Source organism: Halichoerus grypus, chromosome 6, assembly GCF_964656455.1.
Source record: "Halichoerus grypus chromosome 6, mHalGry1.hap1.1, whole genome shotgun sequence".
NCBI lineage: Eukaryota > Metazoa > Chordata > Mammalia > Carnivora > Phocidae > Halichoerus > Halichoerus grypus.
In genome coordinates this window covers 56262541-56285668 of record NC_135717.1, presented here as the reverse complement: position 1 = coordinate 56285668, position 23128 = coordinate 56262541, and the positions used below count along the sequence as shown (strand labels likewise).

Below are 23128 nucleotides of genomic sequence, written 5' to 3'. Positions count from 1 at the left end.
TATTTATTGTACTAATATGTAATAAATACTAGAAAAGTTTGTTTCATGCATTATATATGTGATGTTAGTGTGTATTTGATTTCTAGAAATGGAGTTGGTTTAAGAGTACATTTGCTTAAAGCAAATTTTAGACAATTTCTTTCTTTTTTTTTTTTTTTTTTTAAAGATTTTATTTATTTATTTGACAGAGAGAGACACAGCGAGAGAGGGAACACAAGCAGGGGGCGTGGGAGAGGGAGAAGCAGACTCCCCGCTGAGCAGGGAACCTGATGTAGGGCTCCATCCCAGGACACTGGGATCATGACCTGAGCTAAAGGCAGATGCTGAACAATGAGCCACCCAGGTGCCCCTCGACAATTTCAAGTTGAGCAGGTAACTAACATCTGGCCAAATCAGGACTCACTTTTGCAGAAGGGAATTCAGCTATAGAATCTTACGAGCTGTCGGGCCCTCAGCAATCATTTCTCCTGCTTCCTTCCCTTTTATTTGACAGAAGGGGAAACCAGGCTCAGTGCAAAGTCACTGGCCATGCCAGGGCTAAGGTTCTGTTCTCCGTTATCTTTCTGCCACCCTTCTTATCTGAAGTAAGTGACCAATAAAAACAAAATATTTAGAGACCAATACACATTTACAAGGAAAAAATTTCATAGGAAACTGATGAAAAATCGATCCCTTCCATAATCCAGATAGGGTAGTCCTACTTTTGTTTATAGTATTACATTAGCACAGGTGGAAAGTTTCTAACAAACCAGTTATTAACTTACTACAAGTGGTACTCTCCAATTTTTCCTAACACAAGTTAACGTGTGGTGGTAATGGGAACAACAGGACGCCGCACAATGAGATCATTTCCTCTCGTGCCTATGGTCATTTTTTACTTTGTGATCCAGCCTCTAACAAACTTGGTCACTGGAGCATCTTGGAGAAGCAAGGCCCTAGCACTTGGAGGGGCCTAAGTACTTCTACATTATAGTAACAGTAGATCCTGTGTTGGGGCTATTTTCCAAGCTAAAATACAGTGAAGCCCACTAGCAATGACAGCAGGCGACCCCGAACTGGCCGGCACGGGGGCTCGGCTGCACGGGCGCCGGTTTCTGTGCTTGTAACTCCGGGACCTGCTCGCAGAGAAGGCTGACTTATCTCGGTCACCCCAGCACAGACACAACACCTGGCACGTGGTACGTTACTGACGCTAGTAAGGTTTGGACACTTAAGGCTCCAAGTGACGGAAAAGCAGTATGCCTGGGAAACGACTTTTTCTGGCGTCTAACCCGTGTGAATTCACTTTGGGGCAAAGGTAGATTTCGTCTCCTTAGCTTCGGACTCCAAGGTCCCTGAATGCACTCTAGAAGGTAGATGGAGCGTAAATCGGGCTGCTATTCACTTGGGAGGCCGTATTGTTTTGTGCCCATTGTCCCCCCGCTGACCCCTGCCAGTCCCCGGGGGCCTCGCGCTGCTAGCAGCTCTCGGAGCCTGAGCGGCCGGCGAGGGGGAACCGAAAAACGGCGGAACCAGAGGCGAGGGAGCAGGGCGGGCGGAGGAAGGACGAGAAGGGAACCGGCAGGCCTAGCTCCGAGGCGGCGGCGGCGGCGGCGGCGTGGGCATGGAGGCCCTGCGCGTCCTGGAGCTGTACAGCGGCATTGGAGGCATGCACCAGGCGCTGAGAGGTGAGAGAGCACACCCCATCTCTCTCTCCATTCGCACCGAGGGGCTGGTCCCAGCTTGGGCTCGGGGGAGGGGCGAAGCGGCGAGGCGCCGGGGGCGGAAACAGGAGCGCAGGATGTGTGTGTTGGGGGCGGGGGGGGGGGGGGGCGCTCGGTTGTCGTGGAAACCGCCCTAGCGCGCAGTCCCCGCCCGGCCGCTCCGGGCGGAGTCTCCCTTCCTCCAGCCCCGAGGCTTGTCCGAAGGGCGGACGCGCAGTCTGTGTGGACTCAGTTTGAGTCCTGATCCGCCAGGCGAGGCTGGAAAGTCGAACTAAGATGGTACCGGCGAAGGGGGATGGGCGAGCCCCTGGCGGGGGCCGGTCCCCAGTTCCAAGTGTGGCTGCCACCTAGAGGCGTGGACACCTGTTTCTTTACCCTCGAGGAGGTCGCGGCGAGGAGGGGAGGTTGCTGGGGGGCTTGGCCGGTGAGGATTGGATCTTCACAGGGATAGTTGCAGGGCAAGGTAGAAGAAGTTAGGGAAGCCTATAAATGAGCTGTGGAGAGAAAACATTGAGGAAAAACCTGTTCCTTTCTGATCATTGAAAAGAAACAGCGTGTCTTGTCTAGATACATTTAGGCGCCAGAAGAGCTGAGATGAAACTTAGTTGTGACCTTGGGCTAGTTCCTTAACATCTTTGAACCCGTTTCCTGGTTTTAAAATGGGAAAAGTAGATTTTTCAGAGGAGGATTATTATGAGGATCAAAGATAAGGCGGGTAAAATGTTTAATAGTGCCTCGTACATTGTAGCCACTCAAAACATTATAAATTATGACTATTACTATTTTATGTACCTCTTTCATTTTGAGGTGATAAGCTGGAACTGAAAGGTTTATTTTCGGTGATGGTTCTCTCAAAAATATTTCTTGAACTCCTCTTCTGTTCCAGGTACTGTCTAGGTGCTGGAGATGCAGAGTGACAAATAGACTTTGAACATGCGTGTTTATTCTTAAATTACTATGACAACCACAACACTGAAACTTGCCTGCTTCCTTTTTTTAGTACCAAGGGCAACAAAAAACGAATAGTGTAAGATACAAATAATATATAATGAATTGAACATAAGTTTTCTGAGCATATGTATTCAGTTTTGATTGTAGACTAGGGTAGTGATTATTATAGTTTTATTACCAATTATTTGCTGGCTCTCTACATTCAGTTCTCTTATCAAAACTTAACCAGCAAGAAAACAAAAGAAAATTCTAGGGGCGCCTGCCTGGCTGGCTCAGTCGGAAGAGCAAGGGACTCTTGATTTCAGGGTCATGGGTTCCAGCCCCATGTTGGGTGTAGAGATTACTTAAATAAATAAATTAAAATTAAAAAAAAAAATTCTAGTACTCTTTGTTCTTTGTTAATTTTGTAAGATTTTATAATGTCAGCATATTTTCCCGTATCTTGAAACCCCTTAATGAACATGATTTTAAAGTTTGCTTAGTACTTTATCATAAGCTATAATTCAACCACTCCTTAAGGGGGTTGAACATTAGATTATACCCCAGTTTTTTGCGAGTATAAATGTGCTACAATTACAGCCTTGAACATAAATCCTAATTTTCTCTTTAACTGGTATTTTCTAAAAGTTGAGTTAATTCATTTAACAATCTGAGACTATGTGCTATTATTAAGTAAAAAATTAGGATAATTTTTTAAGACTTGATAGATAATACAGCAGATTGCTTTTCAGAGGTTTATGAGTACCTCCCTCAACTGCGTATTCATCAGGATTTGTATTAGCCATTTTTAACCTTTGCTGATTTGATTGGGGTAATTGTGTAATTTTAACTTGCATTTTTTTGGTTAATGAAACAGTTAAGTATCTTCTCTCCTATCAGCCAATGCAACCTGAATTTGTGCACATATATTTCTGTTGCCACTGCTACATCCTGAATCTGAACTTTATTAAAATAGTTTCTCAATTACTCCCCTGTTTCTACTTTGCTTTCCTGCTCCACCCTTTCTCCACATAGGAAGAGAATGATCTTTTGCACAGTAAACTGGATCATGTCACTCACTTCCCTGCTTAAGTGACTTCTCTTTGACGTTCGAGTCACAGTCCCATCTTCTTACTCTGCCTGGGAGATCTGGCCTCTGCTGCCTTCCCTTCCCTTCTTTTTTGTTCCTGTACAGCTTCTAGCACAGTACCGCACTTGTGACAGGCAGTCTGTAGATGACTGCTGATTGGTAATCATTCTACCATTATGTTGATAAAAGCATAGTTTGCTCAGCTCCAATTTTTGTATAATACAAAACTCTCAGTTGCAAACCAATAATCTATTCTCTAGCAAACCTAAGCAGGAAAAAAAAAAAAAAAAAAAAAAAAAAAAAATATATATATATATATATATATATATATATATATATAGAAAAGGACTTTTGGAAGCTCACAGAATCTATAGGACACCCAACAAACAGGTTGGGGTGAACAGGAACACTGCTCAAACCACACTCTGGGCCCTGCCCCCACAAAGCTTCATACTGACTTCACAGCTTTCACCAGCGATGCTGAGGGCCAGGTGTGAGAAGAGCCATCGCTGTTTTCCTCTGAAGGGTGGATGCTTCTCCCATCTCTGTCGCGAAAATGATGGGTTTTTCATTTGCTACCTCATGTTGCTACTTCTGAATGAAAGTAGTATATGGATGCAGTTAATTGGTGGACTTTGGATCCCACTGCCAGCAAAGGAAGCTGGGAAAGTGAGTTCTGGCTCTTTTGGAAAGAAGGGACTCAAAATATGGCAAAATTTTCAAATATAGAAAACACGGGCAAAGATTCTAAATGGCCACAAGTATAACGAATACCTTTCACATTATTTAATACATGTTCCCTGGTATAGGAAGCACTTACTACTTCTTTGGTACTATTTATGCCTGCACAGTCTATAAAGTCTTGGCTAATGAGAATCTTCCAGGTGAAAATATCTCCTTTCAGAAAGTAGTAGAAGTAGTTTCATGAGTTATATATTGGTGGGGCCTGCAAGGCACCTGCAGATTTAATGGGTAGCAAATAAGATTTTGTTTTTCTCATAAAGTATAATATCACAGAAAGACTAAAATGTGATGTAAGGTAGTGAATAAAGAAAGCTCTAGCTGATTATTATCATATATATGATCAACTATTGAGACTTCCTTGAAAGTAAAAAGGCCTGCCCTACCAAATAATTTCTAAAGGTCTTTTAAGGTGTTGATTTTGAGTTTTAGTCACATAACAATCATATTTAATAGGAATTACTCAGCCTTAATATTTTCTGTTAAAATGTCAAGCAATTTGTCACTCATTATTTTCTGAATTTCTTTTATCTTTATTTCTCAATGACTTATATGCCAACTTGAGACCCTACTGAACCACTTTGTAATTAGGTGTGCTTATAACTGAATCAGGCAAGTATATTATGATTAAATATAGATCTGAATGTCACCTGGGGATGTTTTTGGAACATCAGTTGTAAGGAGCTAGAATTTGAACTGCTTAATTTTTTTTTTTTAATTTTCTTTGGTATTGTAAAAATGTCCTCTTTATGCCTCTTTTCCCATAGTTATTCTTATATGACTTGTTGCCAGATTTAAAGTGAAGTGAGGTAAAAATTTGTCCCGTTTGAAAATATGTATCCTTTGTTCTCTGTTAGCCACAGGAGTTATTAGATTATTTTTTCCAAACTTGAAATACAAAGATGATATAGGTAGGATGAATTTTGTATATTCAGCAAAGGAGAGCGCTCACTTTCCATTGGATGATAGAATTACCTATCTTTTCTGTGATGGAAATGCTTACCTCACTGCAGAGTATTACTATTTTCCATAGATCAGATTACTTACCCTGTCCTAATGTCTAGGTGACCAGTTTAATTTGTATTATGACCTATGTATTGGGGCTTTTGGGGGCTCAATAAATAGTACCCCTCTTCATAATTCTGAACAAAGAGAGAAAGAAAACAGAAGAGTAAGGCAAATAGGAAATACAAATTTGTATGATTTTTATTACTAGTAAAGGCTGAGTTGGAGGATGTAGCTTACTGAGAGGACCTGATGGGTCAGCTAACATTCAACCAGACAATTAGGCAGCTACCTTTTAGGCACAGCTGGAGACGCAAGCAGAACGCATGTTGCCTGTGGGTAGTTTATTCCCAAGAGGAGGACTGGTGGAGCTGAGCAGGCATGCCCAGTTTATTTTTCACAAATTAGCCGATTAGAGAAGTCACTCTGCCTTCCACAGAAGAAGTAAAAAGATAGGCTGTGTGAGGAGTTTAAATGAATAGAAACCACTCACTTGGAAAAAACATCAGTAGGGGGAACACATACACTCACATGCCAAATGCTTTTAGGAATCTTTCAGATGTCACCGTTTTTCGATTTTGCAAATGCGATCTCATTCTTTTCATATTTGATACTTAAACTGCCTCTGACAATCATTTGGTACTGCCGAATAATTTGAAATACGATGGTTTGTTTTCATAGTAGGTTGGTCTTAAATCATTGTTTGTAGCACTATGAGATAGTAACAGCAGACAGTGTTTATAGGACAGTTTCAGGGAGAGGTCATTTCATCTCCCAGTTAAGAGCACAGTTTTATTATCAGAAGGCCTTGGTACTTCCTAGCTTTGTGACCTTGGGCAAAAACTAAACTTCCTGTGCCTCAGTTTCCTTTTCTATAATAGTACTTACCTCGAAGGGGAAGTGTGAAAATTATAAATAAATAAAAATAAAGCATGTCAGTAGTGCTTGGAATGTGGTAAGTGCTCAGTAAATATGGGCAGCTATTATCAAAAATCTTAAAGTTATAGAAAGTTATTACATGTCGTTTAAAAATGGCTTTAGAAGAAACTGATAATTAAATATTCGAAGTTGTCAAAGAGCTTTCAGACTAGATTTGAATTATGCAGGAATAGATCAGTGAAGGAAAGAATTATTTATAACCACAGAAGATGATAGGGAATGAATATGTATGAAGAGGTAAAAGATAAGGGCAATGAAGAGAACAGAAAATTCTGTTTTGCCCTCATGATTCTCTAGAAAGCTTACTTATCCACGAGGGAATAAATTTCCTAACCTGGATCTACTTTGTGTTCATTTCCCTGGCCTCCTATTCAATGATTTTGGAATTACTCCGTCTATTTCTCTGAGTGATAAAATTAATACCATTATTTAGGAGTAAGGCAGAACTGGCAAATATTAGCTGTGTGAGTACTAGAAAGCTATTTGACTTTCTGAGCCCGGATACCCTATCTCTGAGACGGATACTGTAATAAACTTCTCATAGGGTGTTGTGTATGTTAACTGAAACAGTTGATGTATGAAATATAGTGTAGGTACTTGGTAAATCTTAGCTCCTTTTCTTTTTCTCCATGTTGTTTTGTAACTAGCTTTCCTCACTTAATTGTATGGGATGTCCTTATTGATAAAATCGGGATACTACTACTAACCTAACAGGCTTGGTAGGAGGATTTAATGAAACTGTATACATAGAGCTGGTGTAGTTCCTAATATATAGTATATAAGTAATACTACTGATGTTACTTAAGAAGTTGAACATTTTCATATATTTATTTGTATTTATTTTGTGATTTGTTCATGTTGTCATTGGTATATTCTTTTTTATAATTGGTGATTTGCTGTTCAATTTTGTTACGATATTTTTTTCCATGCAGGATTTTGGAAGATGATAGGGTTTTTCAGATAGTTAAGAAGGGAAAGATTATACCAGACAGAAAGGAACTTCCTGTACACACACAGACATGAAATAGCATGGTCTATACAAGCATGGAGAGCTACAAGTATTAAAATATTATTGCAATATAAGTGCTACAAAGAAGTAGATGTTTATGAGGTACCAAATCATGAAATGCCATACAATCTGATAACGTGCTTGGATTTTTATCTCCTAGGTCTAGTTAGCAAATGAAAGTTAAAGAATCTATCAATTAGGTTCTAGAAATTGTACCCTGTGAACAAAAGGTGGTAGTGGTGGGGAGTAGGGTATAGAGACATGGTGGACAGAAGATTATTGTTCAGAGATAATGAATTTAGGCAGAGCCAATGAATGGAGGAGGTGACTCAGGTTATATACAGGATCTAAAAATCAGCAAAACCTGGTAGTCATTTGGGTGTTAGTTACCTAGATTTCTGACGTGGGTCATTTATCCAATGGGATAGTCCTAAATCAAGGTAGGGGAGAAATAATAGGTTCCATTTTAGAGTCACAGAGTTTGAGTTGTCTGTATGACCTGTAGAATGCCAAATAGGCAGCTGCTTGTGTATTTTGGTCTGGGGGATCGATGGGATCAGAGATAAACTTTTGTTTCTATATATGTGCTAAGTGTAGAAAAGAGGACCAACAGTAGGGAATACTGAGGAACAGCGACATTGTGGGGCTGGGTAGAGAAATAGTATTTACAGAGGGAAACTGAGCAGGAAAAATTAGAGAGCAAGGAGAACCAAAAGAACACTGTGCCATGAAGATAAAGGGAGGAGAGGATTTCAAGGAGTGATCTGATATTACAAACCAAGTGAACTAAGGACTAAAATGCATTCTTGAGTTAGTTGCCATTTCCTGGCTGGTATCCTACGTAATAGTCTTCTCAGGGGTATTAATAAGTTGGCCTTGATGGTCAAATAAGTTTCGGAAACTCTTCATATGATATTGTCCCATGAGAGTCTCAGGACACATTAATATACCAAAAGTGGTGAGAAGCCCTGCAAAAAGGGTGCTGTGTGGTTTAAATCCGCACTTCCCATATGTATTTGAGCAATGAGTACGCTTTTTTTGAGTGGGGAAGGGGATTACACTTATTAGCATCCTGTAAAATAATGTTCCTTAGAGCATGTGTTGGGAAATGCCTGCTGGGCAACAGGAGAGCGCTGAGGGAGCTGTGGGAGAAGTGCCGGGACCAGTGAGTGGGCGAGTGAGAGCGAGTGCCAGGGCTCCTCACATGGACCAGTGTGCATCACCTCCAATGATGCTGACAGCGCTGACCAGCTCCAAAGTAAGCTTCTCGGTAGTTTGTCTATAAGGCCAGATTTGTTCATGTTCTCCTTATCTCTCTTTTTCTCTAGAGGTGTTCAAAACTGAACTCCTGGTTCTCCTTACCCCTTCAAAACTTAATGCTCTTGCAGCCTGCCTCCTCCCAGCAACAGGTGTCTCCATTCTTCCAGGGGCCCACCCCCAAGTCTCGAGTCATCGATGTTTCTTCTCTTACTCCAGAAAATTCCATGGGATTGCCCTTCAAACTCTCTTTATAATTCTATCATTCCTCTCTCTCCTCCCCTTTTCCACCTCATCCATAATCTCGCTCCTGTTTTGTCAGACTTAATTTATGTGCCACCCCAGATTCACTTGTCTCCGCCTGCCTCCCGGGCCCTGAGCTGCTTGTTCTGTGTAGTCCCCCAACTCTGCTGTTGTTGCCTTATTCCATAACACCGCCAGTCCATGCCTTGTAACACGCTCCGGCCGCCGCCAGTGTCCGGACTGAAACGTGGCCGCAGAGGCTGTCTGGAGGGGTTGGCTAACACAACCCTAGGTGGAGAGGAGAGGAAGAGTCATGCCTGTGCAATAATAGAAAATACGCATTTGTTGATCTCTGCCCCCAGTTCCTGGCACAGAGCTCCTAAAACCCTTATAATTTCCTAAGTGATAAGAGCAGTGGAGGCCTCTTTTGTTCTCAGATGTGGTCTTTGACCCTGCTTCCTGACACAGAGCTCCTAAATCCCTTGGAATTTTCTAGGTGGCAGGAGTGTCTTTTGTTCTAATGAGGCAACTCTTGATCTGCTCCTGGATTGCTTCTGGATGGGGCTGGTCACTAGACAGACTGAGGGTAATTAGAAGCTTGGAACTTTCAGCCCCACCCCCTATCCTCTGGGAAGGAGGGGGGCTGGAGATTAAGTTGATGATTGATCATGCTTATGTGATGAAACCTCCATAAAAATCCTAAAAGCCTAGGGTTCAGAGAACAACTGGGTTGGTAAACACATCCACATGCCATAAGGATGGTGCACCCCAGCTCAGCTTCTGTGCTCAGGACTCTTCCAGACATTGCCCTATGTATCCCTTCATCTGGCTGTTCGTATGTATCCTATACTATATAATAAACTGTCAAACATAAGTGTTGCTATGAGTTCTGTGAGCTGATCTAGCAAATGATGGAACCCAAGGAGGGGGTTGTGGGAACCTTTGATTTGTAGCCCAGTCGGACAGAAGTTGTAGGTAACCCGGAGCATGTAGGTATTAACTTGCAACTGGTGTCAGACTTGGGGCAGTCTTATGGGTCTGAGCTCTTAAGGGGTTTTGGCCAACTCTAGTTAGCATCAGAATTAAAGTGAACTGTGGACATCCATCTGGTGTCAGAAGTGTTGTGAGTATGTAGTAGTGTGTGAGTAAAAGAGAACCACAGGAGTGTTTTCCTACACATGTCTTATGGGATGACTTCTGATCAGGAAGAAACATGTTGAGGAAGGAGTCAACAGACATATCCTCTCTCTTCCTCCCCCTACCAGTGTTCCCTGCTCAAGTGCATATGGGGATGTGGGGAGTGTTGCCTTAGATCAAATAGTGTCATTACTGCAGGGCTTCTGTCACCTTCGATACATCCCCCCTCCTGCCACTGTGAGGAGTGTGGTCCATCCATGACAGCAGTTAGCTGGGTTTTCTTGTGAAGCTGTGACCAGGTTAGTAATACACTGCCTTTTGTTTGCTTTCCCTCCTCTTTGCCTCACTGCCCCTTATTCTTGCTGCTTTGGGGTTTTGCCTCCCAGAAAGAGTATCTGCAGCTAAGCTTTGCCTTGGGTTCTTTCTTAGAAGACCTGGGCAAAGGATTATTGCAGCAGCCTTTTTACTGGTCTCCTTGCTTCTGCTCTGTCTCCTCTAGTTTATTTTGACTCCTCTGGTGTCAGCGTGATGCTTTAGAAATGTATTAGGTAAGTCCTTCCTCTGATTAAAACTTCTGAGAGGTTTCTCATATCACTCAGTGAAAGCTTAAGTCTTCCAGCCCCAGTCCTCATTGGGCCAGAGCCAGCCCCTTTCCCTCTCCGAGCACATTTCTTGTGCTGTCTTCTTGCTTTCTTCATTCCAGGCTTGCTGGCTCTCTTAGTAAGTTTGTGCTGCTGTAACAGAGTACCATAGACTGGGGGGCTTATAAACCACAGACATTTATTTCTCACAGTTCTGGAGGCTGGGAAGTTCGAGATCACGATGGCAGTGTGGTTGAATTCTGGTGAGGGCCCTGTTCCAGGTTTCAGAGTGCTGACTTTGCCTTTGTCTTCACATAGCTGAGAGCAGAGGGAGGAGGTAAGCTCTCTCATGACTCTTAGAAGGGCACTCATCCTATTCATCAGGACTCCATCTTCATGACTTCATCTGATTCTAATCCCAGTTACCTCCCAAAGGCCCCATCTCCCAGTGCATTGGGAGGTAGAATTTCAACTTAAGAATTTTGGGGGGCACATTCAGTCTATAATACCAGTCTCCTTGTTGTTCCTCCTACAAAATAAACTTGCTCCCATCTCTGGGCCTTTGCAGTGTCTTTTCCTTCTGTTCTAGAAAGTTCTTCCAGATACCTGCCTGCTCCTTCATTTCCTTCAGGTTTTTGCTATTGAGACATTCTCTAAACAACCTATACAAAAATAGAACCAATCCCTTCTCCTACACTATCTGGCTTACTCTGTTTTGGTTTTTTCTCACAATACTTTTCCTCGTTAGACATAATATGTACTTATTTATTTATCGTTTCTCTCCCCCCTGCCCCACCCCACTAGGATATAAGTTCCATAATAAGATAGACTTTGTCTAGAACATTGCTTATACATATTTGTTGGATGAATGTACAAGTGAATAAATGAACTAGAGTCATTTTTGCTATGAAATATGTATAGCTTGAAGTAGATACAATTGTACTGTGATAAGTTTAACTTAGTTATTAAGTCTGAATCACAAAGATCATTTTTCTTTGGGGGGATGAGCTAAGTCAGCGTTTCCCGAAGTGTGGTCCATTGGTAGTGTTTTGAAGGATGTTAATAGGTATCATGTAAGAGATAAACATGTATGTATGTGCGTGTATGTGTCCATGTCCGTGTGTGTATGTGTGTTGGAGAGTGGCCGAATAAGTAGAATCATGAAAGGTTTTTCTATGTGTGATTATATGTGACATTTTAATAGATAACAGATTTTTTTTTGTACTGCATGATAAAACGTGAAATTTTCTCAAAATAATCAAGTGTATTGGGAATAAGTTGGTTTTAACTCTGTAGAATTTTAATCATATGTTAAAATGGGCTATGGTGAAAATAATGAAGTTCAAGTGTTTTATTTTTTACTCTTTTATTCCTCTCAAGAAATACTACCTCTTTGTGTGGAAAATTGAAAAGAGGTTGATATATGATAGCGAATCTGTAAGTAATTACAGAAGGATTATTATCATAAAATAGGGAGATGAAGGTTGCATGTAGAATTTGGTATTTGTTGGTGTCTAGAGCCTTTTTAGGAATTCTTTTAGCCTCTTGCTTTGCCCATGGAAGATTATCAGGAATATTCCCTAAAAAGTGCTTTTCAAAAATAGTGCCAATCAGCTCTCACCCTGCCTAAAAGCAAAAAAAATGCATCTCAGTTTTGGAAAATAGGTAGAATGTAGTGGAGATTTAAAAAAATACTATAAATACCATTACTTTACCTGGACCAATAGTTGCTTTTACTGTTATCCACTAATTCTTTTCATTCTAGGACTTTAAATCACCACAAACTGAGCAAAAACCCTTGGACTAAAGTAAAACAGCTCCATCAGAAAGTTAGTCATAGTAGCTCTTTAGCATCCATTAGTTTTTGTTCAAACACAATAGTGAACTTAATAATCCCTTAGTACTTAATGAGTGAGACTTAATTTAAGAAACAAGTACCTGAGTCTTTTAGTATATACACGACCCTTATAGGCTTTGGCACATTCCTTAATTATAGGAGACTTTTGGTCCACGAAGAACCCATAATATGAAGGATTTATAGTTGCACAATCTAGTTAGGCTTTGAACTTTCGTAGATCAAATTAGAGATACTAAGTAAGTAGTTTTGCCTTGCTTACATTTTTCCTGAAAACCCTGAGATTTACATGATAATAAAGTACCAGAGTAATTTCTCTGCTTCTTCAGAAGGCATTTTATTTCTGTGGCTTCAGTTTACTCTTGTGGTTATTGTTGCTGGGTCAATTGTTTAAATTATATTCTTTGACTGTTTAGACTTAATGGCAGTCTTTATTGATTTGACGTAATACTGACCATTTATCTGTACCTTGCTCTCCATCCAGTGGGGTTTCTCTCAGTTAATTTTGAAATGTCAGAATGTTGGTGACCATGGCTTGGGGGGAAAGATGTGAATCTATCATTTTTCTAGATTGTTTTGTGGGTTGGCACTTTTAGGATTTGGCAAGGGAAACATACATAAAATCTAGAGTTCTGCTTCTGTGAAGAGATTGTCTTTTACATTTCTCCTGTGATTGTAAAAATCAAAGGGCTTTTGATTCCATTATTTAAAAGAAAATCAAAAACAAAGCCCAAATATATATACATATGCCTTATAGACATATTTGTCATACATTCTTCAATACAATATATTCGTTTTTCCCAAACAAGTTATACTTCGAAAAGAGACTATAGCCTATATTTTAATTTTCATGAAGGATCTTCATAGTCCTCAATTTACTATATTTTGAACAGCAAAGTAGTAAAATGTTGCTTAGATAAGTTATGTTTGCCTGAAAGAAGGTAATACGTGTTGGGTGCTGGGCGCCTGGGTGGCTCAGTTGGTTAAGCGACTGCCTTCGGCTCAGGTCATGATCCTGGAGTCCCGGGATCGAGTCCCACATCGGGCTCCCTGCTCAGCAGGGGGTCTGCTTCTCCCTCTGCCCTCTTCCCTCTCGTGCTCTCTGTCTCTCATTCTCTCTCTCGCAAATAAATAAATAAAATCTTTAAAAAAAAAAAACGTGTTGGGTGCTTATTAAGGTCACTTGATGGAATTGATGAAAAATCATAACAGATGAATTTAAAAATTTAGAAATAATTTTTAGAGGGATGACCTTGCAGTTACAGGGGTTAGATATCATTGTAAACAAACCTTCTGGAAATTACAGAGTAATACTGAAGGGGGTTACTTTGTGGAGATCACAAATAGTTAATGGGCATTTGTGGTTGGTATAATGTTTCCAGTGATACCATCATTCGCAAACTCAGAAAGTGCTAAAGTAACTTTGACTGAAGGGAAGTTGATGGGATCTTGAAAACTGTGTTAGATGACTTAAAAGGTGACTATTGATGATAAAAACTCTGATTTCAAAGATGCATGTGAGAAAGTCAGATAAAGTGATTCCATGAAATTTGAGTGGAAAAAGCAGTATTTCTAGATGGACATAGTAAGATAGTGCTATTTAAAATATATTTGTATAACTAAGTTAAGAAAGTATATAATATACATTTGAATATTTCAGCTATACCTTTTCATCATCTATATAATGAAAATGACCATACATCTAATTTTGGATATTCTCCTGCAGAGAATGGGTATTAATTTTCATTCTAGTTGTCTTATATTTGTCAAATATAAGACAAATATACAATGTATATATACAGAATGTGTGTGTGTTGTGTATAACATATTTGAGTTTGGACATAGGAAAAGGCCAGCAAGGATGCACATTGTCCTGTTATCAGTGTTAGCTCCTGCAGAAGGAGTAGGGATAGCGAGCTCCTTGCTATCCTTAAACACACCAAGAACATTCCTGCTTCAGTGCCATTGCATTTGCTGTTTCCTCTGTCTGGAATGTTGTCCCCCATATAGACACAAGACTAGTCCCTTGTCTTTATTCAAATGTCACCTTCTCAGGGCTTCCCTGGCCACTATCAAAAATTACTGTTTCTACTCTGCCTTCCTATCCTCCTTCCTGATTTATTCTTCCCCTCAGCACTTATTACTGCCTACCATACTAAATATTTTACTTGTTTATGTTTTTTTTAAGATTTAGTTATTTTAGAGAGAGAGAGAAAGTGAGCGGGGGCAGGGGCAGAAGGAGAAGGAGAGATTCCTCAAGCCGACTCCCCACGGAGCCTGATGTGGGGCTTGATCTCACGACCCTGAGATCATGACCTGAGCTGAAATCAAGAGTCTGCCACTTAACCGAATGAGCCACCCAGACGCCGCGTGTTTATGTTTTAAAATGACTGCCTCCCCTTCTAAAATGTAAGCTCCATGAGGGTAGGGATTTTTTTGTTTGTTTGTTTCATTCTGTTTTGTTCACTGTTATACCCTTGGCACCTAGAATGGTACTTGTTGCATCGTAGATGCTCAGTATTTGTTGAATGAGTGAATAAGTTCTAGAGCGTGAACATTTTAAAGACTGATGATATTGTGAAGTTACTTTTTATTTTATTTTCTTTTAAGATTTATTTACTTGAGAGAGTGAGAGAGAACACAAGGTGGAGGGGCAGAGGCAGAGGGAGAGAGAATCTCAAGCAGACTCCACACCAAGGTAGAGCCCGATGGGGGGCTTGATTTCACGACCCTGAGATCATGACCTGAGCCAAAATCAAAAGTTGGATTCTTAACTGACTGCACCACCCAGGCACCCCTCAAGTTACTTTTTAAAAGGATATACCAATTTATATCCAGTAATGTTTGTGTGACCATAAATATACCAATATAATATTTAAAACTATATAGTTTACCACGTGAAATTGTTATTTTAATTTTATTACTAGTGAAGCTGAATATTTAAAAATATTTTTGCACTTTTTATTTTTAACTATATAGTTGTTTAAAAATTAGGAAATGCTTTGTCATCTCACCTGATTAATAGAGTAATGTTGCACTTTTAAGCTGTCCCCCGTCCATCCAATCCAACAGCATGATTGTGCACATTAATCATCAAGACATTTATAGTGAATTTGCCAAGATTTATCTCTCACTGCATTAAGAAGGGGGACCATTTGGACTTGGGAACCGTAACTCTGCTGGAATCCCAGAAGTCCCAAGGGCGGAAAACATTAGGAAATACTGAAAACATACTCGGTTATTCATTCAGCACGTAATTTTTGCATGGTCTGTGTCAGTTACTTTGCTGCACAAGGGGTACAGCAGTAACAAACAGCTATGTTCTTTTCCTTGAGATTATGGTTTACTGGGAAATACTGATGCTACACAAATGAAGAAGAAAATTTCAAAATAAAAATTATACATGCTGTTCACGCAGGGATAAACACTGTTGAGAATTTGTATTATATCTTTCAATCTTTATTTGACAGGTGTTCATTAACATTAAAATAAATTATAGCTTTCTTTTTTCACTGAGAATATTTTGAAGTTTGCCTTGTTATTAAATATATTTGTAAACTTGGTTTTCAATCGTTGTGTGATATTCCATTTTATGGAAGTTCCAGTTGTTCAAAGCAATCAACTATTTTAGGATATTTATGTTGCTTATGATTTCTCACTATTATAAATAAAATAGCATTTATCTTTCATATAAATCTTTTCTTCACATCTCTGTTATTGCCTTATATATTGGTTTCCTATTGCTGCTATAACACATTACCACAAACTTAATGGCTTAAAGTAACACAAATTTATTATCTTATAATGCTGGAGATCAGAAGTCTTAAAATCAAGGTTTTGCCCGAGGTATTTCCTTCTGGAAGCTGAAGGGGACAGTGCGTTTCTTTGCCTTTTCCAGCTTCTGGAGGTCACCTGCGTTTCTTGGCTTGTGACTTCTTCCTCCGTCTTCAAAGCTGGAAGTGCAGCATCTTCCAGTCTTTCTGTCTGACCTCTGCTTCTTTCATCCCTTCTTCTTCTCTGACTCTAACCCTCCTCCATCCTTCTTGTGATCACACTGGGCCTTACCTGCATAACCTAGGATAATCCCCTCTTTTTAAGATCTTTATAGTCATATCTGTTGCCAGGTAAGGTAACGTTGTCGCAGGTTTCATGGATTGGGATGGGAACAATTTTTTGTGGGTGCGGGGGGAGCTCACTGTTCTGCCTACCACACCTTAGGATACGTGCCCAAGTATAAAATTGCTAAGTCCAAGCAGTTTTGAAGGCTTTAGATGCATACTGCCAAACTACTCTCTCAAACACTGAATCCTCCATTGATACACCTGCAGTGAGGGTTCCTGTCACACCGGTCCTTTCTAGCATTTGCTATTCTTAGTTTAAAAAGTCTTTGGACTTGTGATAATAATCATAGCAAATATTTATTGAGTAATTAGTATATGGCCAGCACAAATGTAAACTTTATAGGTATTAGCTAATTTAATCCTCAGAAAACCTTATGACATAGGTACTTTATTCTCTCTATTCTCTCACTTTTACAGATAAAGACACTGAGGCTTAATGAAGTCAGGTGACTTGCCTAAGTCACACAGCTGGAAATCGTGGAGCGAAACTTCAAACACAGGCAGAGAAAGAGCTAGATAGCTAGATATCCATATCCTAAATCTTTCTGAGGACCTGTGAATACACACACACACACACACACACACACGCACACACACATACTGAATAAAGAATCTCTGTAGGGTGTGTCTATGATAGGCTTGATTAAAAAAAACAGTGATAGCTAGTATGTGTTGAATACCATGTGGCTTAATGGAAGAAGGTTTGCAGAGAAATATATAATCGGGAGGAGACTCAGAAAAAGAAAATGAGGAATGAAATAATTGAAGTGCTTTTTCCTCTAAGGTCTTAGGACAGATTTTACTTTCTGGTTCAGTTCAAAATTGTAAACTTAATTCTTTTTTATTTTTTTAAAATATTTTATTTATTTGAAAGAGAGAGTGAGAGAGAGAGAGAGCATGAGCAGGGGGAGGGGCAGAGGGGGAAGGAGAAGCAGACTCCCAGCTGAGCAGGGAGGCTGATGTGGGGCCCAACCCCAGGATTATGACCTGAGCCACAGGCAGGCAGAAATTTAACTGACTGAGCCACCCAGGTGCCCCTAAACTTAATTCTTTTAGAGGTGCCTGTAGCAGAAATTCAGGATAGGGTTTAAAACTTTATGAAGTCAATAATGATGAAAATAATAAGCTTTAAGGAAAGTTTACTATATATGAAGCAAAGAGGGACTCAGAATGGCAGGACAAATTTAGAGAGGAGTTTTTAGTTTAATTTTTGGGATCTTTATGTTTGATAACATAATTCTATTTTTACAAGTCTTTTTTCATTCATAGTGATTAGATACATAGTACTAATGCTTATATCATTTCTTCATTGACTTCCATGAGTATATCAGAAATGATCATCTTTAAAAAAATGATCATCTTTTAAATTATAAGAAAATATCAACAAAGAATGTTTTGATATATTTACAGTGATGAACCATTCATAGATGTTCGTTCATTCAAAGCAAATTTATGTAAAACAAAGTCTTTGTTGTTTAAACCTGTAATAGGCTGGATCACATGTGTTTATATTGCTTATTTCTTAAACCATTTAAATAAATGTTTTTAATCACCGGTAGTGCCTTTAAGAGATTAAGAGGAAGGTCTTAAATGTCATGGGAAAAATGGAGAAGACAGATTTATATCCTTTGAATTCTAAGTATGTAAATAGGTAGCTTTCAACTCATTACATTTTTGGCCATAGGCCATATTGGTTGATCTCTAAAGAACTATAGCAATTTAATTCTTGTTTTTTATTCTCTTGGCTGTTATTGAGTTGGTGGGATAAAATAACAAATTGAGTTATAACTGTTTACTGGTGTGTGTATGTGTGTGTGTGTGTGGTTTTACAGTTTAATGGGCATGTTTTGAGAATGTATCCAAACCTTTCTTATCTGTCCTTGTTACTTTCCCTTTGTGATTTCTCAGGGTCACAACCAAGAGAAATATTGAATTCTTTTGTTCCAAGATAAAAATAATTTTATGTGTGTTTGCTTTTCACTGATTTTAAAAGCGTTCCATTCTTGGGGCGCCTGGGTGGCTCAGTCATTAAGCGTCTGCCTTCGGCTCAGGTCATGATCCCAGGGTCCTGGGATCGAGCCCCAAATCAGGCTCCCTGCTCGGCGGGAAGCCTGCTTCTCCCTCTCCCTCTGCCCCTGCTTGTGTTCCCTCTCTCACTGTGTCTCTCTCTGTCAAAAAAAATAAATGAATAAAATCTTTAAAAAAAAAAAGCATTCCATTCTTATTGGTTTTTTTATTTAAATTTTTTATTGTTATGTTAATTACATTCTTATTGTTAACAAAAAGACCAAGTAATCAAAAAAGTTTAAAGAAAGAAAAAAAATTACTTCTAAATTCCCTCTACCACCAAGAGATAGCCCGTCAAATTTGCTGGGTTTTTTTTTTCCTTAATATGGGTACATACACATACACTATACAAAACTTGGATTATTACCGAACAAGATAGTTAGTGACTTTTTTTGTGTGTGTGCTTAAAAAATCTGTATCACTCCACATTAGTATATATGGGTATCATTTTTAATATGACAGTCTTGCACTTATATTGTCCAAATATCTCCTTAGCATAAATTGTCACAAGCGGAATAGCTAGGATGAATGATAGAGGAGTTAAATCTGTGTACACTACAGCCAACATGAAGAAGGGCACATTTTTTCAAACCCTTGCTCGTACTAGACAGTGTTCATCTCATAAAAGCTTTCCTAGTCTGATAAGTAAAACTAATTAATGTGGATTTCTGTCATTATTGGTGAGGTGCAGCATCATTTTATGTTAATTGATCATATGAAATTCTTTATTTTGAATTGCCTGTCATTGAAATCTCTATTTTGACCATTTTTACTTTTAGAACTTGAATTTTTAAAGAATTAATAAGACCGTTCAACTGAAAATACTATATGCTCCTTAAAAGACATTGGGGATACAGCTTACAGAAGGCTGTCTGCATGTTTGTTGTATTTAGAATACATGTATAGGATAAAGTAATTAGGTAGACCTGTAATGAAGTCCTTGCCTCCCAAGTTGGGACCCCTGCAAATATTGCCTCAATTTAGGACACTTGGGGAGTGTTTGATCAAGAGAAGTGTTTCTGTTTTGTAGCTATGTAGTGAATTAATTTCTTATTCACAAGGCTTTTGATGTTCATGTTGTTTTACTTGCCAAGTTGGAATTTGAAATGCATTTCCTCTTAGTGACAAGTGATATTTAAGTGTGTGTTCTCTTAAATGCCTATCAGAACTGTTATTTCCAAGTTACAGAAAACAATCCAAACTGGTTTACATAAAAGTTGTAAATACTCATGTAATGACTAAGATCAAATATAGGCTTGGTTTGGGGTACAGCTTAAAGCGGCTCAAATTGTGTTACCAGGAACCAGTTTTCTTTCTCTCTGTATCTGTCTCAGTTTTGTTCTTTCTGGATTGGGTGCATTTTTTAAAGAAGATTTTATTTATTTATTTGAGAGAGAGCAAGCACGAGCAGGGGAGAGGGGCAGAGGGAGAGGGAGAAACCGATTCCCCACTGAGCAGAGGGCCTGACATGAGGCTTGATCCTGAGACTCCACGACCATGACCTGAGCCGAAGGCAGAGGCTTAACCAACTGAGCCACCCAGGCACCCCATGGATGAATTTTATTTTATTTCATTTTTTTAAAGATTTTGTCAGAGAGAGAGATATTTGTCAGAGAGAGAGATAGAGCACAAGCAGGGGGAGTGGCAGGCAGAGGCAGAGGGAGAAGCAGGCTCCCTGTGGAGCAAGAAGCCCGATGTGGGACTCGATCCCAGGACCCTGGGGTCATGACCTGAGCTGAAGGCAGACGCTTAACTGACTGAGCCACCCAGGCATCCCCCATGGGTGCATTTTAATATACACTCTCCCCTTACTGTATCAAGAAGGCTGTAGTAGCCGCTAACTTAGATCCCTCCATGGTTAAACTCAGTAAGAAAATCAAGCATCTTTCTAGTTGCCCAAGAAAAAGTCAGGTGTTCCCTCTTATTGTGCCTCATTGGCTTACTTTGAGTTGTTTGCCCTCTCCGAAACCACTCTGCAAGTCTTGGCTCAGGCTTGACACATGCTTTAAGTGAAACCAGGGGTAGGGGTTGAGGCCATCTGAACCACTTGACAGAAAGTGAGTGTGGTAAGATCCCCAAAAGAAACTCTGGGACTATTGCTAGAGAAGCATACTAGATGCTGGTAAAGCACAACACAGATGTCCACTCATCTCATCTTGTATTCTCAGTACCCAGCAGAATGCCCAGTACATGATAGGTACTCTAATAAGTATTTATAATTGCCCGACAGTAGCACTATTGGTGCTATTATTTAACATATTTGTAAGATAAATAGAATTCTGTAGGCCATTCTGGAAACTTCATTGTGTTGCCAAGGTAAACATTTGACCTAAATGTCAAACAATCTACCTAAAATTGGTCTTTTAGGCTTTGATGAACACAGAAGTACAGGATTATTAAAGACTTTTTAAGCTAATCCTGTTCTGAGGAACAGAACATTGAAGAAGGAAATGAACAATAATAAGGAGTTGGTTTTAGAGATCAAATTCACTCATTTTCATACTATTCGGTCAGGAGATGTTTATTGGAGGCCAAGTGGGTGCCAGTTCTGGCAATGTCTGGGTGCTGTGAGTACTCTGATGTACAAGCCACTGCCTGGGCTCTATCAGATCGTGTAGTCTAGTGAGAGAGGCAGTGTCCTGGGACAAATGTGACCATAGTGTGAACTACCCAGCACCATGACCGAGGGACCGGCCCCCATTTCACTCCAGCAGGCTCAGTGAAAGCTGCCTGGAGGAGTCACGCCTAAGCTGAGGGAGTCCTGAGGGACCAACGAGAATGATCTAGGACAAGAGAGATGGTGTCAGAGGTTGGACGGGGTAGGATAGGCTTTTTAACTATATACAGAGGTACTAGGATTGAGAAATTATGGCCCATCTGGGGCATGATAAGTAGTTGGGTATTACCTGGGGAAAAAAGTGTATGTGTATGAGTGTAGTGACTGTGAATTGGAAGAGTGAATTGGAATCGAGGGACAGTGTCAAAAGAGGAGGCTAGACAGGTATGCAGGGTCCACATCATGCTAAGAAGTTTGGATTTTATTGGGAAGACAGTGGTGAACTACCAGATGACTTGGAAGCTATAGAATGATTTCATTACAGCCTGGGAAGAATCCTGGGAAACCCCGTAAGTGCAAATTTACTGATATGAGTTCAGGAAAAAAAGAGCATTTGATGCTATCATGCTTTTTAAAAAAATTGACATTGTTACATATATTGATATGTGTAGCTTATAAATAAACATGTCCATGGAACACTGACCATCTCTCTTGATAAGGTTTCTAAAATACAGGCTTTTCTATAAGGAACAAAAACAAATGAAGGTTTATCTTTCTTTCAAACAAAATAGAATTTAAAAATAAGCCATCTAATACTGCTTTCCAAGTCTTAAAACTTATCAAAACTTGATGGAAGGAGACATTTCTTTATCTTAGGACAATAAATCATTTTAAAACACCAAGCACCTTTTATAAAAAGGGCTTATGAACACTTAGTAATCATTAGAAGATCTGTTGCATGAAAGCCTGAGAAGTTAAGGTTTTGTCCTCTCTTTAGTTATTATCAATATTTATAGTTTGACCTTTGTTTTATGTCAAGAACCACAGAGGCTGTTGGGTAACACTTCAGCCATCATTCCAAAGGGAAACGAGAGCTTCCTTAGTGGTAGCTTCATGTCACCTTCTAATCAGTATTATGATAAATCATCTGAGGAAGTCTCGCTGTGCAAAAATATTTAACAAGAGATTACTGGGGTTAGGAAATACGTGAGGCTGATTATCACTGTTCCAGAGTTTCAGCGGTTTTGCTTTTGAGATTCTGAGTGTACCATGGTGGTGTTATTAGTGCTGGTATTCCTATTAATATTATTCTTATTAGATTTTTGAGTTGTTTGTTGAATATATGATTTTACTTAGTTTTCCAAAATTTTTATATTCTCTTAAATCAAGCCTCCAGAGTTTTTCTCCTCAGGGTAACATAGATGTGACTTTTAAAAAATAATGAAGAAATAACATTATATGATGACAAATGGTGACGACACATTGTGGTGAGCACTGAGTAATGTATAGAATTGTTGAATCACTATGTTATACACCTGAAGCTAATATTGTATGTCAACTATACTTCAATAATAAAAATTAAAAAATAATGAAGAAAGTATTTGCTTGGTAGAAATTCACTTCATAAGGAAAATTTGGGGGGAAATCACCTTTTATATTTTTTTTTCATCTTTTATATTAAAGGAGGAATTCTTGTACCTTAGAGAAAAACAATGTTGCTTTAATTTTAAAACTCCCCTGACCTCCATAAATATAAACTTTATATATCCATCCCTGTGGGTCTAGCAAAATGCTTGGCACACATCACTCAATAAATGTTTTTTGAGTTATATTGATCCGGTCTAAACAGGAATTGAACCTGAAATTCTCTTCTCACCACATGCTCAGACACAC

The 23128-nt window shown here is 39.4% G+C and overlaps 1 protein-coding gene across 5 annotated transcripts in view; it reads left to right on the top strand.

Moving 5' to 3' along the window:
- Window positions 1-883: 883 nt before the first annotated feature.
- TRDMT1 (tRNA aspartic acid methyltransferase 1) overlaps window positions 884-23128 on the top strand; it is a 56456-nt gene continuing 34211 nt past the window's right edge. The window contains exon 1 of one of the 5 annotated variants that reach the window (XM_078075184.1): window positions 884-1667. In XM_078075184.1, coding sequence (XP_077931310.1) covers window positions 1604-1667 — 64 coding nt within the window. In that variant the 5' untranslated portion in view covers window positions 884-1603. The remainder of the gene's footprint in view (window positions 1668-23128) is intronic. The other 4 variants (XM_078075183.1, XM_078075185.1, XR_013449001.1 and 1 more) reach the window with 4 other exon arrangements.